This window comes from Chaetomium tenue (assembly GCF_020726465.1).
Source record: "Chaetomium tenue strain MPI-SDFR-AT-0079 chromosome Unknown F5144scaffold_5, whole genome shotgun sequence".
NCBI classification, from domain to species: Eukaryota; Fungi; Ascomycota; class Sordariomycetes; order Sordariales; family Chaetomiaceae; genus Chaetomium; species Chaetomium tenue.
The window spans coordinates 643,079-665,085 of record NW_027117333.1 but is presented as its reverse complement, the minus strand read 5'-3'; the positions used below and the strand labels follow the sequence as shown (position 1 = coordinate 665,085).

At 57.0% G+C, this 22,007-nt stretch overlaps 8 protein-coding genes across 8 annotated transcripts; 6 read left to right on the top strand and 2 right to left on the bottom strand.

The window, feature by feature from the left end:
* Positions 1-144: 144 nt before the first annotated feature.
* On the bottom strand, positions 145-3,169 carry F5144DRAFT_535217 (uncharacterized protein; the record flags this gene model as incomplete). The annotated part of the gene is made up of 2 exons (XM_066787031.1): positions 2,970-3,169; positions 145-2,838 (listed from the first exon to the last, which is right to left on the bottom strand). Exons 1-2 carry the CDS (start codon positions 3,075-3,077, stop codon positions 145-147), a joined length of 2,802 nt encoding a protein of 933 aa, XP_066640935.1. The 5' UTR covers positions 3,078-3,169.
* A 1,316-nt stretch (positions 3,170-4,485) lies between these two features.
* On the top strand, positions 4,486-5,858 carry F5144DRAFT_275758 (uncharacterized protein). The gene has a single exon (XM_066783660.1). The coding sequence runs from the start codon at positions 4,655-4,657 to the stop codon at positions 5,837-5,839; it is 1,185 nt and encodes a 394-aa protein (XP_066640934.1). The 5' UTR covers positions 4,486-4,654; the 3' UTR covers positions 5,840-5,858.
* A 1,189-nt stretch (positions 5,859-7,047) lies between these two features.
* Positions 7,048-8,633, top strand: F5144DRAFT_492072 (aspartic peptidase domain-containing protein; the record flags this gene model as incomplete). Its single annotated transcript, XM_066785897.1, has 3 exons — positions 7,048-7,252; positions 7,306-8,214; positions 8,275-8,633. The coding sequence occupies 3 exons, from the start codon at positions 7,048-7,050 to the stop codon at positions 8,631-8,633; spliced, it is 1,473 nt and encodes a 490-aa protein (XP_066640933.1).
* Positions 8,634-10,092: 1,459 nt separating this feature from the next.
* Positions 10,093-12,361, top strand: F5144DRAFT_576151 (uncharacterized protein). The gene is made up of 3 exons (XM_066789118.1): positions 10,093-11,602; positions 11,749-12,024; positions 12,115-12,361. The coding sequence occupies exons 1-2, from the start codon at positions 10,340-10,342 to the stop codon at positions 11,899-11,901; spliced, it is 1,416 nt and encodes a 471-aa protein (XP_066640932.1). The 5' UTR covers positions 10,093-10,339; the 3' UTR covers positions 11,902-12,024; positions 12,115-12,361.
* An 840-nt stretch (positions 12,362-13,201) lies between these two features.
* F5144DRAFT_576149 (glycoside hydrolase family 17 protein) lies at positions 13,202-14,975 on the top strand. The gene has a single exon (XM_066789117.1). The coding sequence runs from the start codon at positions 13,516-13,518 to the stop codon at positions 14,743-14,745; it is 1,230 nt and encodes a 409-aa protein (XP_066640931.1). The 5' UTR covers positions 13,202-13,515; the 3' UTR covers positions 14,746-14,975.
* Positions 14,976-16,279: 1,304 nt separating this feature from the next.
* Positions 16,280-16,917, top strand: F5144DRAFT_576145 (uncharacterized protein). Its single transcript, XM_066789116.1, has 2 exons — positions 16,280-16,540; positions 16,649-16,917. Exons 1-2 carry the CDS (start codon positions 16,290-16,292, stop codon positions 16,752-16,754), a joined length of 357 nt encoding a protein of 118 aa, XP_066640930.1. The 5' UTR covers positions 16,280-16,289; the 3' UTR covers positions 16,755-16,917.
* Positions 16,747-19,112, bottom strand: F5144DRAFT_275695 (PLC-like phosphodiesterase). The gene has a single exon (XM_066783659.1). The coding sequence runs from the start codon at positions 18,735-18,737 to the stop codon at positions 16,950-16,952; it is 1,788 nt and encodes a 595-aa protein (XP_066640929.1). The 5' UTR covers positions 18,738-19,112; the 3' UTR covers positions 16,747-16,949.
* A 783-nt stretch (positions 19,113-19,895) lies between these two features.
* F5144DRAFT_576143 (uncharacterized protein) lies at positions 19,896-21,851 on the top strand (the record flags this gene model as incomplete). The annotated part of the gene is made up of 3 exons (XM_066789115.1): positions 19,896-20,207; positions 20,295-20,922; positions 20,998-21,851. Coding segments are annotated over exons 1-3 (1,492 nt in total), but the record flags the coding sequence as incomplete, so codon positions are not given.
* Between the last annotated feature and the right edge of the window lie 156 nt (positions 21,852-22,007).

The following is a 22,007-nucleotide window of genomic DNA, read 5'->3' as shown; positions in this document are numbered from 1 at the left end:
CTTTCCTTTCTGGCGTATGCCCCGATATCGTCATTACAGCACCACCAACTTCTGCCCATGGGCGAGCCACCCCCTTTCCCCACGCCCGCCTACTACACATACAAAACCCCATCATCACCACCACCACCCCACCACGATAGATAATCACCGCCTCCTCGACCGCCTCTCCCCCCCCGCAGCAGCAGCACCATACCGCCCCTGCCCCTGCCCCTGCCCCTGCCCCTGTTGCTGCAGGGTACCATACCCGCCCATCTCAGCCAGCGTCAGCCGTTTCTGTTTCGCCGCCGAGAACGGCTTCTCCGACACCTCCTTGCCCATCATCTTGCTCATCAGCTGCTCCTTGTACCCGCGGGCCTCTTCGTCCTCGTACTCGAGTTGTGTGGCGGCGGGCGGGGCGTCGGCAGCGGGCGCGTGGGGTTTTGCGGCGGTGGTGGTTGTAGTTATATTGGTGGTGGTGGTGGTGGTGATTGCGCCAGCGGCTTCGCCGTTGCTGGTGCTGCTGGCGGCGGAGACGTTGCTGATGGCGCGGCCGAGGATGTTGCGCTTGCGGCGTTTGGGTTTGGCGAGGGTGCCGAGCTCGGCTGGCGCCTCGTCGGCGCTGGCGTCGGGCCCGGGGAGGGGGAGGGTGGTCGGGGTGGAGGCGGTTGTGGGGGTTGTGTTGAGTTTGGCGGTGGTTGAGTCGAGGAGGGAGGTGACGAGTTTGGTGGAGATGGCGAGGCGCTCTGCTGCGGCCTTTTCGGCTTCGAGGCGTTTCTTTTCTGCTGCGGGGTCTGGCCGCGCTTCCTTTTGTGTAGAACCTCCCGCGTTTTCTTGGTTTTCTTCTACTGGGAGATCGTCAAGTTGGCCAACATCGCCGTCAGTGGCTTCGGAATCGGCCACTTCGCTCGTTATCCGGCTCAGGGACTTTCGGGGTGGTGGAGGATCGGGATTCCGTGGTGTGCTGGTTGGTTTATTGAGAGAGCTAGACGACGCCTCAGTGAGGGGCGCTCCTGGAGTGAGCGATTTGGTGCTGAGGCTGATGTTGGCGTCATTTGTTGGGAACGCGTAAGTGGGAGCTGTTTCAAAGTGTGTGGTAGTTGTGACATTCGAGTCGTGTTCAACTGCTGGAGGAACCTTGTGACGGTGGGTTGGCTCGTGCTGGTCTTCCCGAGCGGTTACAAATGCCGATTCGTCAAGATCAGGGCGCTGTTTCGGTTTGGTGGACGGTTTCGGTAACAAGTCGTTGTCGATACCATTATTGGTCGGGGGCTTTTCCTGCTTTCCTTTGATGTTGTCCTTGCCTTTCCCCTTTTCCTTGGGCTGGATGAGTGTTTTTGGGCTGTCAACATTCTGCTTCAGCTCAGGAAACAAGAACCGCTTGATAGGGGTATTGGAACCGGTTGCGATGCAATCCCATAGCCAATCGGCCTTGACAACGGGTACACCCCATGCCAATGCCAGCTCCAACTTCTGCTTTCGAACCACTTCTAAAGACGGACATACAAGGAGCGACACGTTCCCAGTGAACCGTTCCTCATAACGAGCGCCCAGCTGCCGGACGGACTTGTCTACCTGGTTGAGGTCGACACCGGTGAAGCCAGCGGAGCATATCGTGAGACCCTCGAAGCCAGGAATTGGAAATAAGGGGAAAGGTCGGCCGATGGTATGCTGAGAGGGGTCGAAGAAGTACTTTTTGTGCAGGCACCTTTCAATGTAGAACTCGGTAATGACGTGAAGGTTTTCGGGAGCTCGAGGGTGTGTTTCTGAGGGAGAGGTTTGCGGCACGATGAGGAACCGGTGGGATAGCTGGGCGCCAGATGTGGACACCGCCTCCTCCAGAGAGTGGCAGATCAACCCCCCGAGTGAGGCGATCGTGTTGACCAAGATTTCGGTTTTCTGCGCCGAGAAGCCATGCACGTAGAAGCAGCAGGACGCAAAAACAGCGCTGTCCGTTGGGACGCCGAAGGACGAGAGTTTTGACCCCTGCGTATCTTGTAACTTGCCACCTATTAGCTGTGTGGGTTGTGTAAGTTGTGTAGGCTGCGTAATTTGAGCACGAGGCAGAGTTTCCGGGTTCACCGCGGCATGTTGGGGAACCGCAGCGGGCGCGGGCGCGGGCTCGGGGGCCTGTGGCTTCCCCAAAATATCTCCCCAGAGGTTGTCCCTTTGAGTGTTCAGCTTCATGCTAGCGGTTTTGCGTAGCTTTCTCTTTCCCTCATCCTGGGCCGCCTTGTTATCCCTGAGCCTTTTGCCGAGCGAGGACAGCCGCGCCCGCTGCTTGTTCCAGGCGCCCACCCCCCTCTCATGCGGAGGCAGAACGGGGTCGAAAAGCTTCTCGTCCAGGATCAGGCCGCGTTCCACGCTGTGCGTGACCCATTCGACGGAGACTGTGGTAACACCCCAGTTCTTCGCGGCGTGGTATTTCCGCCCTTCCGGCTTGTAGACGATGAGGTGCGTGACCTGTTTCGTGAGGTCTCCGGTGTAAAGGCCACCGTTGGCTTCGATCTGGCCGATGATCTGCTCGCGCTCATCTGGGTCTTCAAAACCGGTCATGCAGCAGAGAAGCTGGCGGCGTCGCGGTTCGGAACCGTCAGCGGTTGGTTCCCCCCCTCCCGCCTCGAACGTGCGCAACCGCCACTCGTTCTCGAGCGCCAGAAAGTCGATCTCGCGATCCTCTACCCAGACATTACGGACAGCCTCGACCCAGCTGGGGACCATGACCCGAATGTCTGGCCGTTCCTTCGCAACATGACGGTATTTGGGGGTGTCGTAGTCGCCGACGATCAGGTGGGTACAGTCGGGGGTCAGGTCATATTTGTGGTGGCCGCCGAGCTCGATTGTCTTGGCTGCGATGTCTGCCTGGACGGGACAGAGAGTCAGCAAGTTTCTCTCAAACACATGCTTTGTGAAGTGGCAGGTGTCAAGCGCTGCCACTGCAAACGGGGGCAGGCAAGAAGTTCAAGAAAGTTTAAAAGACGCGATCAACTTACTCGCAAGTCGGTGGGAATGCTAGTGCAGCAGACCACGACACCCCTGAAGGGTTGGGAAGAGTTGAACAGCGACACGTCGCCCTCGGAAGATGCTGGTGGTGTGGCCATTGCATCTCGGTTTGAGTTTCGACAACGAACGAAGATTGGAACAAACGGCGTCTTGTTTGGTGCCTTGAAAGTCCAAGCCGGCGCGTCGCGTGGGCAGCTGACAGTGGGGCAGGCATTAAACTTGCAAGCGAAACGCATGGGCAAGGTTTTGAGATACAGGGTTAGGGTTTATTATGTGGGCTCGTAGGTTATTACTCTCCCAACTCTCCCTTTCTGAGCTTAAAGCCTTGCAGTACAACCCATTTCTGATGCTTCGTTGTGAAGCTCAGGTCCACTACTTCCTCCTCCCCCCCAGCCCCTGGCACAGTGACTTTCCCCAGCCGGCACTCCTCTTCGGTTGGCCATAAAAACCGCACATGCTCGTTCGGATCAAGCACCACCTCGGGCAGGGCCTCCGTTTCTGACCCTCCTTCCGATTGCGTGGGCTTCGGGATTTCGACCTCAACCTCGAACGTAACCTTGGCCACAGCACGGCCGTTCCTCATGATGAAGCCTTCCTCCTTGCCAACTTGCCTCACCACGTTGGTCATCTTCAGGCCGGCCTCCTCCCACAGCTCCCTAGCCACGCCGTGAAATAGGGACTCGTCCTCCCAGTCGCAGGCACCGCCGGGGACTTCCCAGAGGAGGGGTAATGAGTCGTGCGGTGCCCGCTGGATGAGGAGGATGCGGTCTTCCCCGGTGGCCCTAGAAAAGACGAGAGCGCCGGTCGCTGCCGCCGCGATGAGCAGGCGTGATGACACGAAGGTTTTGGCGTCGATATTGAAGCCGGCGACAGAGGGCTGGTAGGTGAAAGTGAAACCGCCTTCCGGGGGAGGGGGAGCCATGGCGAGACACGATGGAATTCGAGTGTGGGGGTTGGCAAGGGAAATACAAGTAGGTTTGTTGGCTACAGCGACACCTCGATGGAAGCTTTAAAACCCAATGTTGGTGGGTCGAGAGGGATTGGCCGTTTGTGATGTGTGTTTGAGAGACTCAGGTTCAGCGACGGTGAAGTGCAGAGGTCAGCAAGGCAGCCACGCGGCTCCTTAGTTACCGGGATTTGGCGCATTGCTGACCCAACTGTCCGGCTCCGTGCCCGGAAAAGTTGCAACAGCCCGGACCCCGCTTCGACTCATACGGGGAACAACCTTGGGCACGTGGCAGACAACGACATTGATTTTTCGCTGAGGGCCGAAATTGTTTGATGCATTTTGGATATTGAGGGGCAGTCTTTCTCCGTCTTGCTGATTAACGCGCATCCCCGAACGGGATCTTTCGGGGAGACCAAGTCGGCGTCGGAGAGGTTCAAGCACGATTTACGCTGGAGCCAGAAGCTTTCCAGGGCCTCGCATTCCTATGCGAGCCCTAAAACGGACATGTAAGTCACACTGCTGACTCAACACACGCCGCTTGGCGACGCGGGGCAGCTCGATGCTGTCGTCATTGGCCGGAAGGGCCTTGCGAAGCTTAAACGAGCCATGCTTTTGTGAACATGGCCGCGAGCTCTCGCGCATCGGCGACCATCGGGAGATGGCACTTTCTGATATAAAATGCCATGACGGCCTCCTCACCATGGGACAGCCACCCTCTCTCACACCATGGCAACCCGCCCCTTCTGGCCCCATATACTTCGAGCACACATCCCACGCCTTAACTTATCCTTAACCAACACCATCCCCCCTCTCAGCAACAAACTTACCACAACCTTCTCCACGACCACGACCACCACCACCCACACCCGCACCATGGCATCCTCCACCACCGCCCTCCCCAAGACCATGCGCACGCTCCTCCAAGCCTCCCGCCAAACCACCGAAGTCATCTCCACCACGCACCCCCTCCCCGTACCCACCCACCCCGACGACGTGCTCGTGCGCGTGCACGCCGCCGCCCCCTGCGCCGGCGAGCTCTACTGGGGGATCAACTTCCCGGCCTCGGTCCCCCCCGAAAAAGTGCTCGTCCCCTGCCAGGACCTGGCCGGCAGCGTGGTGACGGCACCCACAGGCAGCGGGTTCGCGCCCGGCGACCGCGTCTACTGCCGCATCGATGCGGGGCGCGCCGGCGCGGCGCGCGAGTACGCCCTGCCGCGCGCGTCCGAGCTCGCCAAGATCCCGGACAGCTTGAGTTGGGTTGAGGCGGCGGCCACGCCGCTGAGCGCGCTGACGGCGTGGCAGGCGCTGTTTGATCAGGGTACGTTGGACCCGAAGGGGATTAAGGGGGATGCGGCGGCGCGGGAGCGGAATGGGAAGATCCGCGTGCTGGTGACGGGCGCTGGGGGGGGTGTCGGCGGGTGGGTGGTGCAGCTCGCTGCGCGCGCCGGGGCGAAGGCGGTGGTGGCTGTTTGTGGTGGGGATAAGGAGGCGGCCGTGCGGGAGAAGGGCGCTACCGAGGTTGTTGACTATACCACGACATCGATTGAGGAGTGGGTGGCGGCTGACCCGGCGGCGCGCGAGGTGGATCTGGTGATCGAGATGGTCGGCGGGAAGTCGCTGACGGGGTGCTGGGCTGCGGTGAAGGAGGGGGGCGCCATGGTGTGCATCAACTCGCCGCCTGATTCTGGCAAGCCGGAGGGGATGAAGAAGGAGCTGGCTAAGGCCATCTTTTTCATCGTCAAGCCGCTCGGCAGCAACTTGGCCGAGATTAGCGAGCTGATCGAGGCTGGCCACGTGCAGCCGACGGTCGACAGCGTGTGGGAGTTTGAAGACTTCAAGAAGGCGTTCGCCCGGGTCGATTCGGGTCACGCCAAGGGCAAGGTCATCATCAAGCTCAGCGATGAGGCTTGAATAATGGGTCGTTGTGACATGGAGTTGGGTACCTTAGTTAGTCATTATTATGAATTATGCATAAACAATACCACGCTTGCCGCGCCGTTGGATTTATTTTCCCGCGACATGTGTTGTTGCGGTTGTGAGTGGATGCTGTTAACGCGCAGGAAGCGCAGCTTTCGGAGGATCGCAGCCAGAGTTGCCGGTTTCGAAGGCTTGTGGGGCAGCTACATGCCTGTAATTGATTGGATGGTAGGCGCTTGGCAGGGCCTCTGAGACAGTGCAGCGGGGTCTTTGCCTGCAACATCTCACAAACCGCAAGCAGTGCAGGGACTTTGCCCAGTCAACATCGAGCCCCTGAACGTTTGATCTTCCAGACCACATCGATGCCTCTGTCACAGGTGAATGTGCGACAACCGGCGACAACCGAACCCACGATTGGTACACGACTCCCACAATGACAGCGCGCTTGCTTCAAGCTCTTCAAAAAAGGCAAAGGCCTTGATCGCGGCCAGGATGGCTGAAGACTGCATTGGTTTTGCCTTGTTCCCTGGCGCTTATCTCTGACGACGTCGGCTGTTGGCATGAGATGCAGCAAAACAACCGCGCGTCTTGTTTTACTTCCCCACCCTCTTGGTGGCCCTAATGCGTAAAGGATGATGACCCCAGTTTCGCTGGAACCTCGTCTTTCCCAAGTGCTTGCAAATACCTTTGTGAGCAGTGTGTGTTTGCCTGGGCTGGGCTGAGACGCTTCCCAGTACACGGGGTTCGGTTACACCCCTTCTTGTCCTTGTCTCTTTTGCACCTCTCCACCTCCGCTGGCACGGCTGGGCACCACTAGAGTTGATCTTCGGTTCGACGACGGGTGTCTGGGTCTCTTTTGTTTTGTCTTTTTTCCTCGCCTCTTCTTGTTTACTGCTTTCCATTCTGTTCCCAGCTTTTGGTGTTGGTGTTGCTTTCTTTCGTTTCCTTTTCTTTTCCTTCCCTTCTTCTTCCCGCCACTGCCCGGAGCACTTGGAGCGAGCCAACGCCGTGGGTGAGCCTGGTCCGGCTTCCATACCTCTGTTCGCTTCGTCCTTTTTGCTTCTTGGGTTGTACGTGGAATCCGCTGGCCGGCACCCAGCATCCTTGTTCTCTTCGTCTCCCCGATCTAGCCCAACGATCTTGACGCCTCTGCCCATGCAGACGTCACCGGGGCCTTTCGACGCCGGAACCCGTAGCCAGAAATGGCACTTTGCTTCTTTCTATCAGCGTCGGTGTTGCTTCTAGCCTTGTTCTGCCACCATGCCACAGCACTCCAACAAGCCATCCACGACGACGGGTGTGTACACCTTCCCATCGTTCACTCAACCAACGTCGCGCACTTCTCGAACAAACGGGGAATCCAACTACAACTAGCGAACCGGTCTGACGTCGCCTACTATGCTCAACGTATTTATCACTTGCCCGGATCGTCATTATGCCCGCCGCTAACCTTGTTGCAGTCAGCCTTGGGACACCGCCGCAACCCGTCTTTGTACAGTTGGACACGGGGTCATTTGAGCTATGGGTGAATCCAGACTGCACCACAGTATCAGGCGGCGACGCCGTCTTTTGCCAACGGGCCGGCCATTATGAGTCCACCGCGTCGTCAACAGCAACCTCCCTCGGGACCACCCGGACTCTGCGTTACGGGATTGGCGCGGCCAACATCTCCTATTTCACCGACACCATTTCGCTTGCCGGGAGTCCGATGGCGCTGCGGGATGTCCAGTTCGGCGTGGCTACCGCGTCGGTAGATGCATTTTCGGGTATCTTAGGAATAGGGTACGGGAAAGGCATCGCCACAAGATACCCCAACTTTGTCGACCAACTGCGGGAACAGAATGCGACGAGGGTCAAGGCGTACACCCTCGCGCTGGGGAGTAAGGATGCGCAGGAGGGTGTTATCGTGTTTGGGGGCGTCGACACATCAAAGTTCACCGGCAAGCTGACCAAGCTGCCTATTATTCCGGCCGCCCAAGCGCCCGACGGTGTTCCTCGGTTCTGGGTTGATATGCAGGCTCTCTCGATTACGCCCCCGAACGGCGTTACCACGGTCTACGAGGGCAGCAGCATGCCCGTGTTTCTCGACAGTGGGTCCACCATGACGCTTCTGCCTGCAAACCTGACCACGGCCGTCGCCAGAGACTTTGGCGCCGAGTCGCCAGATTCGAACGGATTTTACATGATCGACTGCGCACTGACGGCGTTGAACGGGACCCTCGATTTTGTCTTTAATGGGGTGACCGTGAAGGTGCCCTACAAGGAGCTTACGCGGGAGGTTGCTAGCACGCCGCCGTCCTGCTTTCTCGGCATCATGGCGAGCGACAGGTTCACGCTGCTTGGGGATACCTTCCTGCGGTCGGCCTACAGTATGTTTATGACCACGCCTCCTCTTGAGTTCCGAGCGTATCTCTGACTGAATCCAACAGCTGTGTTTGATCTCGAAACCGACTCTATATGGATGACGCAGGCCACCAACTGTGGTTCATCGCCCGCAGCACTCAGCAACATCCAGGACTTGTCAGTCGTGGTCGGTGCGTGTGGGGCCGGGGCATCCGAGGATATAGATACCACGAGCAGCACGCAGTTTCCCAGCACGGCAGTCGAAGACTTCGAATCAGGGGCTATTCCCACAAGTACCGGTAGCCTTGGACCCCAAGTTTCAGAGGTAGCTCCGCCGGACCAGGCAAGCCCTATACCTGAGAACTCGGGACCTTCCCTGAGGACTGTTGGGTTCATATGGAGCTTGGGAATAGTGGGCGCGGTGCATTTGCTTGCGGGCTTATGACAACGCGCTAGGAGGAGAGTGTTTTTGCTGGCAATACCCTAGTTTTGCATTCATGTGGTAGATCTACAAATATTAATGGAAATTATGAACAAGCTAACCAACCTCTGTGATGTATTTTATACTACGTAGATATCGTGACGTCTTGCCCGGTTGTTCCGCAGTCTCAGAGCACCAGAATCCACCTTCATCAACGATACTTGCGCACACGACCTTCACATACGACCATATCCACAAGAGAACTCGGGATCCCGTCCGTTCTCCCCTCGATAAACTTGTGAGAGCCAAACTAGTACTCAGGTCGGTGACGACTGGGGAATCCTTGGTGTTGTATGTATTTTTGCTGCCTTCTTCTGTGGGCCAGAGCTTACCTTCATAAACACCACTGTCTCCCTCAACTGTCACATACGACCATATCCACGAGAAAGCACGGGATCCCGTCCGCTCTCCCCTCGTTAAACTCGTGAGAGCCGGATCAGTAGTTGGGTCGGTGACGACCAGCGAATCCCCGGTGTTGTATGTATTTTTGCTGCACTTCACCTTTTGTGAAGTGTGCTGGTGAAACAGCCAGGCCCGAATGTGGACCAAGGGGTTCGGCGCTCTGCAAGTTTGCCTGACTGTGACGAGCGAGCGAGGAATAGAGGCACAAAGGCTCAAATGATCCCACTCAATTACGTGAATCTAAAGCTAAAGAGAAGAAAAGAAAAGAATCAAGATACAGGATTCGCACAACTGTGGGAAAACACAGGTGGGAGGCGCACAGACCACCACTCGGGTTGCGGCCAGGGTTAGGGTTAGAACCTGCCGTCACACTGACCTGGGTGGGTTGTGAGATGGAGATGATAGAATCAAGGGGCGTCCGCAAGGTGACAGTCGTTAATGGACTCTACTAACCCACTACAAGAGGGTCGGGTGCTGTTGATGTGCTCCTGTGGCACGAAGTCACACCTTTGATTCAGCTGCGAGCAAGTGGTGATGAGCCAGTGGTGGCAAGTGGATGTCGGCCACAAGCTCCGATCCGAGTCCGTGCCGCTGCCACTTCTTTACCTGAGCTAAGGGCAGCAAGAGATCCAGAAAAGAGAAGTAAAAAAAAAAAGAGAGAAAAAAAGAGAGAAAAAAAGAGAGAAAAAGAAGAAAAAGAAGAAAAAGAAGAAAAAGAAGAAAAAGAAGAAAAAGAAGAAAAAGAAGAAAAAGAAGAAAAAGAAGAAAAAGAAGAAAAAGAAGAGGGGAAAAAAGAGAGAAAAAAAGAAAAAAAAGAAAAAAAGAAAAAGAAGAAAAAGAAGAGGGAAGAAAACTGAGTAAGACAAATTAAATAAAAGAAATCGCGTTCAATAAAAAAGTAGATTTCGGGCTTTCGGATGGCTTTCTTATCGTTTCTTTAAGTAAGTAGTCCAAGGTTTCGGCGGCACCTCCACTTGGAGTTCGGCTTTTTGTGTTGTTTTTTTTTTTTTTTTTTTTTTTGTTGGCGAGAGTGTTGTCGCGTCATGCACGCTCCTGATTCACACCGCCACAACTTCTGGTTGACCGATTTAGTTTTGCTGCAGAAAGATATGGAGAAGGAGTGCTCCTGTCTTCTGTCCAAGTAGTTGGAATAATGCGACGCGAGGACGCTGCAGCCCACAGCCCAACATGGGCTCCTGGACCCAACTAGTCGAACCACAACACCCGGTAAGCAACACTTCGTGCGGAAAAGGACGTCGAGCAATGCGATGCAATCGCAACCTGAATTCAGCACATCCTGGTTTCTCGAGCGGTGGTTGAAGGACACCACTTCGTCCGGCCCCAATTGCGACGTAATCGCCAAGAGTCCCAATCTCAAGTCAAAAGCATCGGGATCAGCTGTCAGCGAGCCAAGCGCCATCAGGTCAGGCACCGCCGCCGCATCTGGCGATACGGCGCAGCGGTCGAGGTCGCGTTCAACCAGCCCGGCCAAGACGACCACCGCGCTTATCGGTCTCGACAAGCCTGTACGCTTTCCAGCTCTAGCGGGGAACCCGTTAGTCCAGCTACCGGTTGATGTGCGAGGCTTATACAAACGCGTCCGGAATATCACCGTGCACCACGAGGCGTTCATGCCTCTTTCCATCAAAAAAGATATTGACAGTGCCGCCCGCCGCCGCCATAGAAAGACATGGTTCTACCATGACGCGGGAATGCCCGAGGCGGACACCCGCCCGTTGCACAGCGATGCCGCTCAGGCCACGGGAGACGACAACCACGACGATGACAGCGATAGCGACTGCGACGACGATGACAACGAGACGCCGTCTGGGCCGTCCTACTTAGAGCGGCGGCAACGGCGTCAGCCAAGCCCGCGCATGACCGCTCTTGCCGAGTTGGACATGCTCGTCGACCTCATCGCTACCGCAAACAGCTGCCGTGTGCTTGATCGGCATGAGGCGACGTGGAACATGGAGGTCCACAACCCACTATTCCGTCTTGCCCTCGACCGGCCAGACTGCGCCCACGTGCTTGTTGAGGCTGTCACTCACGCGTCCATCGCACCACCGTTCATCCCGCCGTGGAAACTCGCACTGAACAAGACAGAAGCCCGCGAGACGGTTGGCTCTGAGAGACTTGACTTTGCCCTGGCGTTGTTCGTGGATCCGGGCATTCCGCGTGATCCGCACCGTCGGCCCGGGCGACAGCAGGAGGCGGACCCGACCGTGGCAGAGGCGATCCGTGAGGCCGTGGCGAACATGCCTACATCTATGGGCGTGAATCAGCTGGCGTATACCCCACTGTGGCACTCGCCCATCGCGGTCGGGGTCAAGACCAAGACGGCCTGGAGCAGTTTTGAGGAAGGACGGCGACAACTTGGTGTTTGCACGGCGGCCTGGCACGGGCGGATGCATGCGCTAATGGCGCAGAAGACTCATATGACGGGGAAGAAGATCGTAACATTGCCATTACTCCTTGTTGTTGAGCACGAGTGGAGGTTAAGTTTCGCCGTTGACGCAGGGGATGCGATTGTATGTGTTCCGTTACTACCTCCCTTCCCCCATCTCTACCCCCCTTCCCCCATCTCTGCCCCCCTTCCCCCATCTCTGCCCCCCTCCCCCTATCTCTGCCCTACTGTTCTCGTTGTACTGCGGACTGACAACATAACCACCATCAGGATATCATTGGCGACATGCACATAGGCGATACTGAGACTGTTGATAGTATGTATATGATCATCGCTGTTCTACGGCAGCTCGCTGGGTGGATGGCTGGGGATTTCCACAAGTGGATCAGTATGTTATTTGCTCCAACTTCTGCGTCTACTTGACAGTACGCCACGAGCTTAACTCGTACTCGGTATCGGAACACCGTTGGAATGGCGTAGAGTTGAATGTAAATTTTTCAGGGCAATCGTAGTAAACACCTCGTTGCTACCGCCGGATACAATAAGCTACCCGGTGGTCAGTTGAGCTAAGATCACGAAAGGGAGGTGGAGTTGAGTCAAGCCCACCCAACCACCAGGTACGCCAGACCGTACTACCTTCCCTCATCATGAACTCTCTGTGTCATGTCTAGGGTAACATCCAGAGGTTGAGTTGAGGTCGGGTGTTCTGATCCCCACTCAACACTTTTTTGTTCATGCCTCGCTTGCAATTCTAAGTAAGTCTGACAGGCTTCTCATAGTTACCCTTGTGGGCATGGATTCAAGCAAAGTCTGGAAGTTGAGTTGTGAAATTCTTGGTTGTTTTGTGTTTCGTTTCATCCAGTCCTGGCGAGAGTGGAGTGGCCAGCCTGTTTCATTAACAATTTCCCACCGCCATCATGCGGAATTTTGGTAAAGGTCTTCGGAGGCCTGGACCTCTCCGGCCGGCTGTTTCGTCTCATTAGTTAGGTCCGTGACCAGCGACCAATTGACGGATCTTTGTCATCCCAAAGGTCGCAACCGAGGGAACCTCAAGTTAGTTACCACAAATGTAAACTCCTTCGGTTTGGTTTCTCGCCACAGCATGTATATCGGTAACTCTTGTGTTTGTGTCGTTGGATTTGTTCTCTTCAGCATCGGCGCTAGCCATGCCGCGCGCTCTCAACGCCTGTCAGATGCTTGACCAGTCCAAGGGTTGAGCTTGAAACGCCCCTTGCCATCAAATCGGCTCGCTTCTTCGGCCTTGGACTCCTGAGTGGTCAGTTTTTTGGGGCGTCCCCTGTGCTCAGTCAGGGGCGGCTGCGGGGCGGGAGTGGAATGCCAGGTTTTGGGGTGGACCCCGGTCAGGGGAAAGCCTCAAAGTGCTGTGGAACAAGTTGAGCTTCGATACGAGATCGGATCCGGGTCAAGAAGTCTCGGAGAGTCCGGTAGAGTTTTGGGTTGAGGGACAACATACGCATGCTAGGTGCATGTGGTGCATGAGCTGCGAATAAGGGCACCGTTAGTTATTGGCATGTTGATCTACGTGAACGTTGAATGCAGGGCCAAACAACCGAGAATCGCGAGCTTGCACAAGTGTATCTTGACCAGCCGGACCAGGGTAAACACAAAAAAGATCGGCAACGCCAAGAGGCCTTGGGGGCTGTGTTCTCGCTCCCGACCGGCCCTTGCAGCCGACCAGGGCAGGCGCGCCACCCTGGACGAGAATAATTCCTCCATTGGGGCCGACTTCAAGACCTGCTTCCCAGGCCCATCACAGCGATCTCTTTTCCCTCTCTTTCCCTCGTCAACTTCTTTTAACTATCTGCATCCAACTGTCCTTGCGACGCCGACACTCTTTCCTGCCCAATTTTGCGATCGTCCATCTTTCGAATTCTCCCACGCTCCTTCCTCCTAACGAGGCCACTATTCACCATTTTCCCAAGCGGTTCCTGCTTTCTTCAGTGACGCAATCGCCAAGTTCGCCAAGTCGCGTCCTACCAACGACTACAACATCAAAACTTCCCGTATCATATCGCCATGCGTCCCACCACAGCACTTATCGCCGGCGCCCTCGCCTCGGGCGCATCCGCTGAGAACTACCTCGGCTTCAACTCCGGCGCTACCCTCGCCGACCGCTCCGCCAAGTTCAAGAAGGACTGGGTTGCTGAGTTCACGACGGCACAGGGCCTTCAGAAGGCACCTGGCAAGTTCAACGCCGTGCGCCTCTACACAAACATCCAGGCCTACTCGCAGGATGACCCGATCCAGGCATTCGAGGCCGCTATGGAGACCGACACCAAGATTCTGCTTGGTATCTGGACCTCGGGTACCCCCAGCATCGAGAAGGAGCTTAGCGCGCTGAAGAAGGCCGTCGACAAGTACGGCAAGAAGTTCACCGATCTCGTCATTGGCATGTCGATCGGCAGCGAGGATCTTTACCGTGACTCTGAGACGGGCATCATCAACAAGGCTGGTGTCGGTGCCGGCCCGGATGTCGTGGTCAAGTTCATCAACGAGTACAAGAAGGCGGTCGCGAGCACCGCCCTGAAGAGCGTCCCCATTGGGCACGTCGACACCTGGGATGCCTGGACGAACGGCACCAACAAGGTCGTCATTGACGCCGTCGACTGGGTCGGTGTGGACGAGTACCCCTACTACGAGACCGGCAAGGGCAACGACATCAAGAACTCGGGCAAGCTCTTTGACCGCGCGTTCGACGCCGTGTCCGGCGCTGTCGGCAGCAAGCCCATCTGGGTCACCGAGACTGGCTGGCCCGCCACCGGTCCCGACTGGGACCAGGCCGTCGCGAGCACCGAGAACGCCAAGTACTACTGGCAAGAGATCGGTTGCCGCAAGCTCTTCAACAAGGTCCCCACCTTCTGGTACAACCTCCGTGACTCGAACCCGGACAACGAGATGAAGTTCGCTATCACCAACAACCTCTCGAAGACGCCGCTTTTCGACCTGACCTGCCCCACCAAGTTCGACACCCCGACCTCGACCCCCAGCAGCGGCGCCTCCTCTACTGGCGTCTCTTTTCCCGGCAGCTCGTCCACCGGCGGCGCTGACAGCACCGATGGGTCTGGCAACAACAGCGGCAACAGCGGCACTGGCACCGGCACCAGCGATGACAACAGCACCGGCTCTGGGTCCGAGGCGGCCACCAGCCCCAGCCCGAGCGACAACGGCGCCTTTGTGGGCAAGAGCCTCTCCGGCGTTGCCGTCGTCGGCCTCGCTCTCGTTGCCGGTGTCTTCACCTTCTTCTAAGATGCTTAATGGACGATGATGGGGTTGTGTGTGTGTGTTCAGGTTGTATGTACACGGATATCGATACCATTGTTGGGGTAACGCATGCATGCGGATTTTGGCTTTTTTCTTGTCCTCTTCCTTCGTTTGCCGGGTTGCATCCCGACAGCTGGATCTGAGGGGTTTTTCGGTGGTGTATGGGATACTATTAGATACAGAGGGCACATCATAGACGAGAGCAACTGTTTTGGTTTTGTCCAGTGCGATGTCTTTTTGCGTTAGGTGTTGTGAGCTTGTTTCTGGCCAAGTACATGCATCCATTCTGCAGATTTGAGGCCGTTATGAGTGGCACCAGCCTGCTCCAGCATTTTAACGGCTTGGTTGTCACAGATACAATTGGGGTATAGGGCCATCGTATTGGTAGCCGTGGATCGGATGCCCGGCGTTATTCGAGGCATGGACCCTCGACACCCTCTTTGCCGATCAAATCCGGTTACGGAGTGTATTGGGGACTCCAGAAGAGGGCCCGTAGCCTCGACTTCCTCACTGTATTCGGGAGCCTCGTAGTTGGGCGTACGTTATGACGACACCCCAGGGTTGTACGGTCCGGACTGTATGGTCCGGCCTGGTCAGAGGGTGCCCCACCTCGACCCGGTCCCGCCGGCTCCCGCACCGGAACCCGCTCCGTCCCAAAACTCCCGCCGCCGGGTCCAGGTACCGTTGATCTTCGGACTGGGGCGTTCTAACGGTTGCGGCTGGACGTCTAAGGACTAATCAACGTTGAGCCCCGAGAGCCCTTTATTTTAACTGCACAATAAACGTAACGATTTGATGATGCAATGCTTGTCTGCTCGCTGGGTGTGGATTGAGTTGCATAAATGTTGTTGACTCGTGGAACCTGCTACGTCATGATCAACATCGCCATCCACAGTCTCCTTACCGTGTGTAGTGTATAAGTATACCCGACAGGTATGGTCCTGACTATTTGCTTCCACTTCCCCAGACTCCTCCAAACCGATCAATAATAATTCGTGAGAACAAACCCAACTACGACTCAGGACTGAACCCACGAAATCCACTCTCATCTCCAACCACCATAATAACCACAACACCAACACGCCCAAGATCAAGATCAAGTAACAACAACAACCCAACCAACCACCAACACCACCAAACAAACCTCAGCCAACAAAACCCGGAAAATGCCTCCCCAACCCCCCAACCACCCCTCCACACACACACATACACCCCACCTCCCCCACCCGCACCCGCACCCACCCTTCACCAAGCCCAGCCCGATGCGCAACCTCTCCGAGTTTGCCGTCGCCGACACCCCCGGTACCGCCGGGCCTGAATACGCTACTTCTGGTGGTGACTACCTGCAGTGTCGGTTTGTGCCGATTTGTAGTCCTGTTTCGACGCCGGGTGCTGGGTCGGCTGTGTCGGCTGTGGCGCAGGGGGTGAGGGGGGTGGTGGGGGTGGGGGGTGGTGGTGGTGGTGCTGGGCGAGGGGGGTATGCGGATGGGGATGGGGATGGAGATGGGGATGGAGATGCTGGGGTGGGTATGCAGAGGGAGATGGGGGTGCGGAGGGATCCTGAAGGAAAGGGAGCGGGTGCGGGTGTGGGTGGGGTGGGGGGAAGTATGGAGGGTGGGACGGTGCGTGCCCGGGCCCGGCGCGGGAGTATGAGCGTCGGTGGTGATGGTGGGGGATCGGGGGTGGTGAGGCCTGGGATGAGGAGGGAAAGCCCGGGCGGGTTCCATGGGCGTGGCAGGGGGGAGGTGACGCTTGGGGCTGGGGAGGCGGATTTGGAGAGGTGAGTTCTTTTTTTTTTGCCCCCTCTCTTCGTTTTTTCCTCTTTCTTTCCCTTTCTCTTCCCCCCCCTAGGGATGTATCGTAGAAGGCATGCTAACGGCGGAGACAGGAAAAAACAACAGCAGGCGGCGGCGAGAAAACAGGTTATGGACGCACAAAAGAGGGGGAGGATGTTGATGGACGAGGGACGGTCGGGCCAAGTGGAAGGCAGCTGAGGGCTGAGATCGACTAAACTACGTAATCACATATAGCCCGGGAGGGGCCATTCTTGGGATACCGGCGTGTATCAACTGGACAGAGCATATCAGCATGGGAATAGATGGGTTGCTATATTAGAGCTAAGAACGAATATCTAGACACATCAGGGGTATCCATATGACTTCCACTTCCAACAAACCTCTACTCATCTTCTACAACCATGGGTTTGGGATGCTCTGCTCCAACACCGTCCCGTTACCGAATATCGTTCCATTCCTCAATATCTCAACCCGGCCCAGATGCAGCTCCGCGGGCGGGTTATCCACGGTTGTCCCGTTCGCGAAGATGATGCCATTCCAGGCCGTTTCCTGACTCTCCCTCACAGCAACCTCACCCCTCCTAAGCAAGGGCGTCCGCCGCTTGTTGACATTGCAGTTCTCACTCGCCATGTACAGATTCATACCCACCGCCAGGGTGTAGATCTCAGCACTCAGCCGGTCCCAAGCCCACTGGTCGCGCTGCTGCACCCCAATGTAATCCACCAGCAACACATTCGGCCAGTGCTCCGGGTCCATCCCATTGACGCCCGCCCAGTACAGCGACGGGTTCGTAGGCTGGATGGCAAAGTTCTGCAGCGAATACGCCGTCGAAGCCAGCGCATCAGGCGTGACAAGCCACTGGGCGACCATGAGGTTGCCAAAGTCCGACGCCCCCCCACGCGTGGCAGCGCGCCAGTTGTTGACCTGGTCCGGCGCCATATCGCTCGCCTGCATCTTGTTCGACCAGTGGTCGCTGATGCCCATGCGGCCAATGTCGTAGATGCCGTCGGCCGGTGACTCGCGGGGCACGCCGCCGTCGAGGTGGCCGTTGAGGAGCGGGATGACGCAGCCCTTGCCTTCGTTCTGGTCCATGAAGTAGGAGGCCTTTTGGTTTTGGAAGCCCGTGCTGGTGTCGAGGTTGAGGCAGCGGTTGTTGATGCCGCGCAGCTTGGCGAAGAAGTCGTTGACGAGGGCCGTGTTCCACATGATGGGGCCGCGGTCCGGGAACTCGTACCGTCCGATGAGGTAGCGGACGGTGAAGAAGATGATCTCGCCCGGGTTTTCGCTTGTGAAGCGGTTGATCTCGCTGATGACTTCGTCGAGGGACTCGCCCGTGTTGCCGATGGCGAGCGTGCCTAGGTCGTCGTTGACGTGCATCACCCAGAAGCCGTTGTTCTTTGCGGCGTTGTCGTTGGGATGGACGGACCCAACGCGGAGGTCGAACCAACGGGAGCCGGCGCGGAGCTGGTCGTAGATGTTGATCCCTTGGTTTTGAGTGTTTGATTCACTGCCAATGCTGGTGATCTTGTCTGTGATTTTGCTCATACCCGCGTCGTGCGTGCCCGGCATGATGAGGTGCCGAACTAGGCGGTCTCGAATCACGTCATAGATCTTCCGCATCCAATTACTGGGCCCATGCCGGAGCGACGCTTGGAATCCAAAGCGATTGCTGCCCGTAATGACGAGAGAGACGGCGGTGTCTCCTCCGGGGAAGACGTATTCTCGTTGGCCAAGGCCCATGCCGCTGAGGTCAAGCACCACTCGCCGAGGGTTTGAGCCGGAAAAGGACTTGACTCGCAGCGCAAACTTCTTGTCAGTGCCATCGAGGCGGTAATATGCTTCGCCAGCGTCGTCTATGGTCGACCACGACCCTCGGTACTGAACTGTGTTTTGACGAGCCCGGCCCTGGGGAACGTCGCCGAAGTCGAAGGTGTTCATCTGGTAGGAGTGGGTGTCCTCCAATTTGATGCGGTGTGGTGTGAGGTTAACGACAGTGATGTAGAACCTGGTGCTCAGGGCGCCAACCACAGGGTTCAGCTTGTCGTACGGTTGGTGGGTGCCGGCGGAGACCGCCTCGGTGCTGTATGTGCGGTCTTGGGCATTGCACACATCGTCCGCTTGTCCGTTCACCAGCAACGATGCGGAACTGGCCAGGACGGCCAGAAATCGAAGAGCCCTCATCTTTTACCAACACCGTGGTGGCCGAGAAAAGGAGATGGAGGGTGGTCTAAGATTTCGACTTGCGTGGAAAGCCAGGACGGAGGCAGTCACGGTCGACGGGACGCAGCCCCTGATATAGTAAATACCGTAACATGCTTTCAAAATTTATCTCCCATGTGGCGCTTTTGCTTGACTCCAATACATCGCAAGAATGTCGAAATCCCCCAGCCGTCTCTTGGCCCGGGAGATACTATTCGGGAAGCTGGTGTAGACACGGACCAATCGCCGGTCTTCCCGCGCCCAAGACCTGTGCCCCTGACGCCTATTTCCGCCCCTGATGCCGTTGGAGTGGTCCCTCAAGACGGCCGCGAGCCCTCCCTTCTGGGCCAGCTTGGGTCATCAGGCAGCCTCTTGCAGACTGTTGGCACCAGCAAGCGCAACGTGCCACGCCCAGTCGACGAAAGCCGAGACATGTCGCATTGTAGGAGTTATTCCTCCAAATTGTGCCTGGTCACCTTCCATTTATCGGTGGCGGCGGTTTCACATGCCTGGGCGGGGTTGAAGTATAGTAGCATTGCTCTTAGTGGTTGCAACGCTTGGGGAAGCAATCGGCCCGCTGGGTTGTTTGCCGGCGTGCCAGCTTTATGCATGATCGAGTCCTTTCCCCACGTTGGTGGCCGGTGTGCCGGCCAGCCATTCCTTCGGCCACACCCGCTTCCTCCTATGGCGCTTGTACCTGATCAGGAAGAATCTCCGATCTAAATGTACAATCTAGCTCATCTTCAATTGTAATAGTCCACAACTACAAGCTAGTGGGGTAAGATCTCGGTCTAGCTTTGGGTCTTGGACCCATTCAATGGTAATCGGCAGATGATAAACGTGGCTGGACATTCCGGAAGTGAATGAAACTTACACAGCGGCAAGCTAGATAGCACTATTTTCCCGAAGTGCATCCCTTGGCTACCGAACTGATAGACATAGCCCTGGACTTTTATGTGGAAGAAAGGCACTTTTGATCTCGTCGCTTGAAATGGAGAGGTTTTACAACATTGCAATGTAGAATGAACATAGTCAATTTATGGAGATTAGGAGCCGGTATCCAATAGAAAGAGCGGACAAGAGGGTGGTGGTGTGACTTTGACGCGGTCGTGGCGTCATCAGACCACTCGGCACCACACCATGGGATGGGGCATCCAAGACAGAGGGAGCGTCGTGGAGGCGAAACCACATATGACCTCCACATGTGCTCAGTTACCTCAAATGACTCGAGATATCATCGTTTGAATTGACCAAAGCACGGATAGTACTACTTCAGAATCCCTGGCGACACCAAATTTGAATGACTGATCGGAATCACATCTTATGACCATGCTCACGCCACCCTCTGAGTTTCTGAGCGCGTGTCCTAAATTCCGTCTCCTGGTGCTAGGAAACCCGGAGTCAACGAAACGGGAACTCTTTACCAAGATCTTCGGGGTCGACCTTGAGAAGGTTAGTGATACGCCTGAAAGCTAGCCCCCTATTCGAGCCCGGTAGAGTTTTACGTCACATGCACTGGACTCACACTGGTGGTACCAGAAACCCGTCGACGATGCGTTCAGCGCCAGCCACGATATTGAGCAGGAGCTGGACCTGCACGGGCAAAACTCACGCCTGGCTATTCACACAAACCTCAACGCAGGCGCTGGCGACGATGCCAACTACGAGCGCATCCGAGACTTCTTGAGCTCGCGCGCGACGTCCTCGACAAAGCAAGAGGACCGGATCCACTGCGTATGGTACTGCGTCGCGAGCGAGGAAGGCCGATCCGTGACAGAACTCGAACAGCGCTTCTTCTTCGGTGGCCTACACTCGGCTTCGCCCTGGGTGCCCCTCATCTTGGTCTTCACAAAGTATGACGAGTTCGTCAGCCAGGTCAAGCTCGACTGGTCTCGCGGCGCACAGGAACAAGGGCTGTCCAAGGTTTCCGTGTCGTACATTCTGCGGGACCTGTCGTCCAAGAAGTTCGAGAAACACATCGGCCAGAAGTGGGACGAGGTGCTGGGTGGGTCGGTACCGCGGGTGTGCGTGTCCAGTGGCGACGAGGATGACGATGTACGGAGTGACGAGGCGCTCGCCGAGGCGACGCTGGCCGCCTTGCGCAACAAGAGCGTCAAGTATGCCTTCGCTGCCGCGCAGAGGAACTCCGCCCTGATCTCAACTCGGTGTAAGCAACCTCCCCCTTCCCTCCCAACCCCCCTCGCAATGTGATCACACTAACCGACCACCGACGACCCACCAGTCGCCGCCGACACCGCCGCCACCGACTATTTCGAAGTCGACACGGGCCACGCGCGCAAGCAGCACGGCACAGCCATTTCCGACATCCTCCCACACTTCTTCACGCGCGCCATCCAAATCTTCAACATGCGCGACCCCACCGCCGCACTCACCAGCGACCCAGCCCTGCTCACCCACATCCTCGAAGCCACCTTCGACGCCTCCCAGCACGGCCTGATCGCCGAGTGCCTCAGCGCCAACACCACCACCGACACCACCCCCACCGACGCCGACACCAACCCCAACACCCTCATCGCCCACCTCACCCCGCACGAACGCGCCGTGCTCCTCACGCAAACCCTAACCGCCATCCTCCTCTTCCTGCACCGCCTCGCCGACACCCAACAAACCACCACCACCACCCCATCCGGCCTGACCCCCACCGCCCTCACCCGCCAACTCACCGAAACGCGCTCCACCCCCACCGAGCGGCGCGCCGTGCTCGAGACAATCGAGAGCAGCAGCGTATTCACCTCCTGCACGCTGCACGGGCAGGTAGCGGAGGTGATGGTGCGGGCGGTGCAGAGCGCGGCGCGGGCGCGGGAGGGCGAGACGGGCGGTAGGCGGCACGCGGGGGCGCCGCGCGGGATCGTGGTGGAGGATGACTCGGAGCTGCAGGAGATCTCGCTGAGTTTTGTGAATGACCAGGGGCCGGATGATGTGGTGCTGCCGTCGGGGTTGACGTTGTTGCCGCTGACTTGAGGGCGTGAGGGGAGAGGCGGGGGGGGGGGGCTTGTGGTAGGTTGCGGGTTGGGAGGGCGTGCCGAGGCTAGGATGTACATGTACGTACGGAGGAGAGTCGACTTTTATTTCACTCACACTTGAATTTAGCTAATTGTTTGGTGGGTAAGAATTATGGTTGAGGCCTATGGGATGGTCTGTTGTTGTTCATGTCACCGTGGTAAGTATTCTCATTCACTTGGGCCATCCATCGCCTATGGGACAGTTGGGATGGGGCATGATGGGCATTGG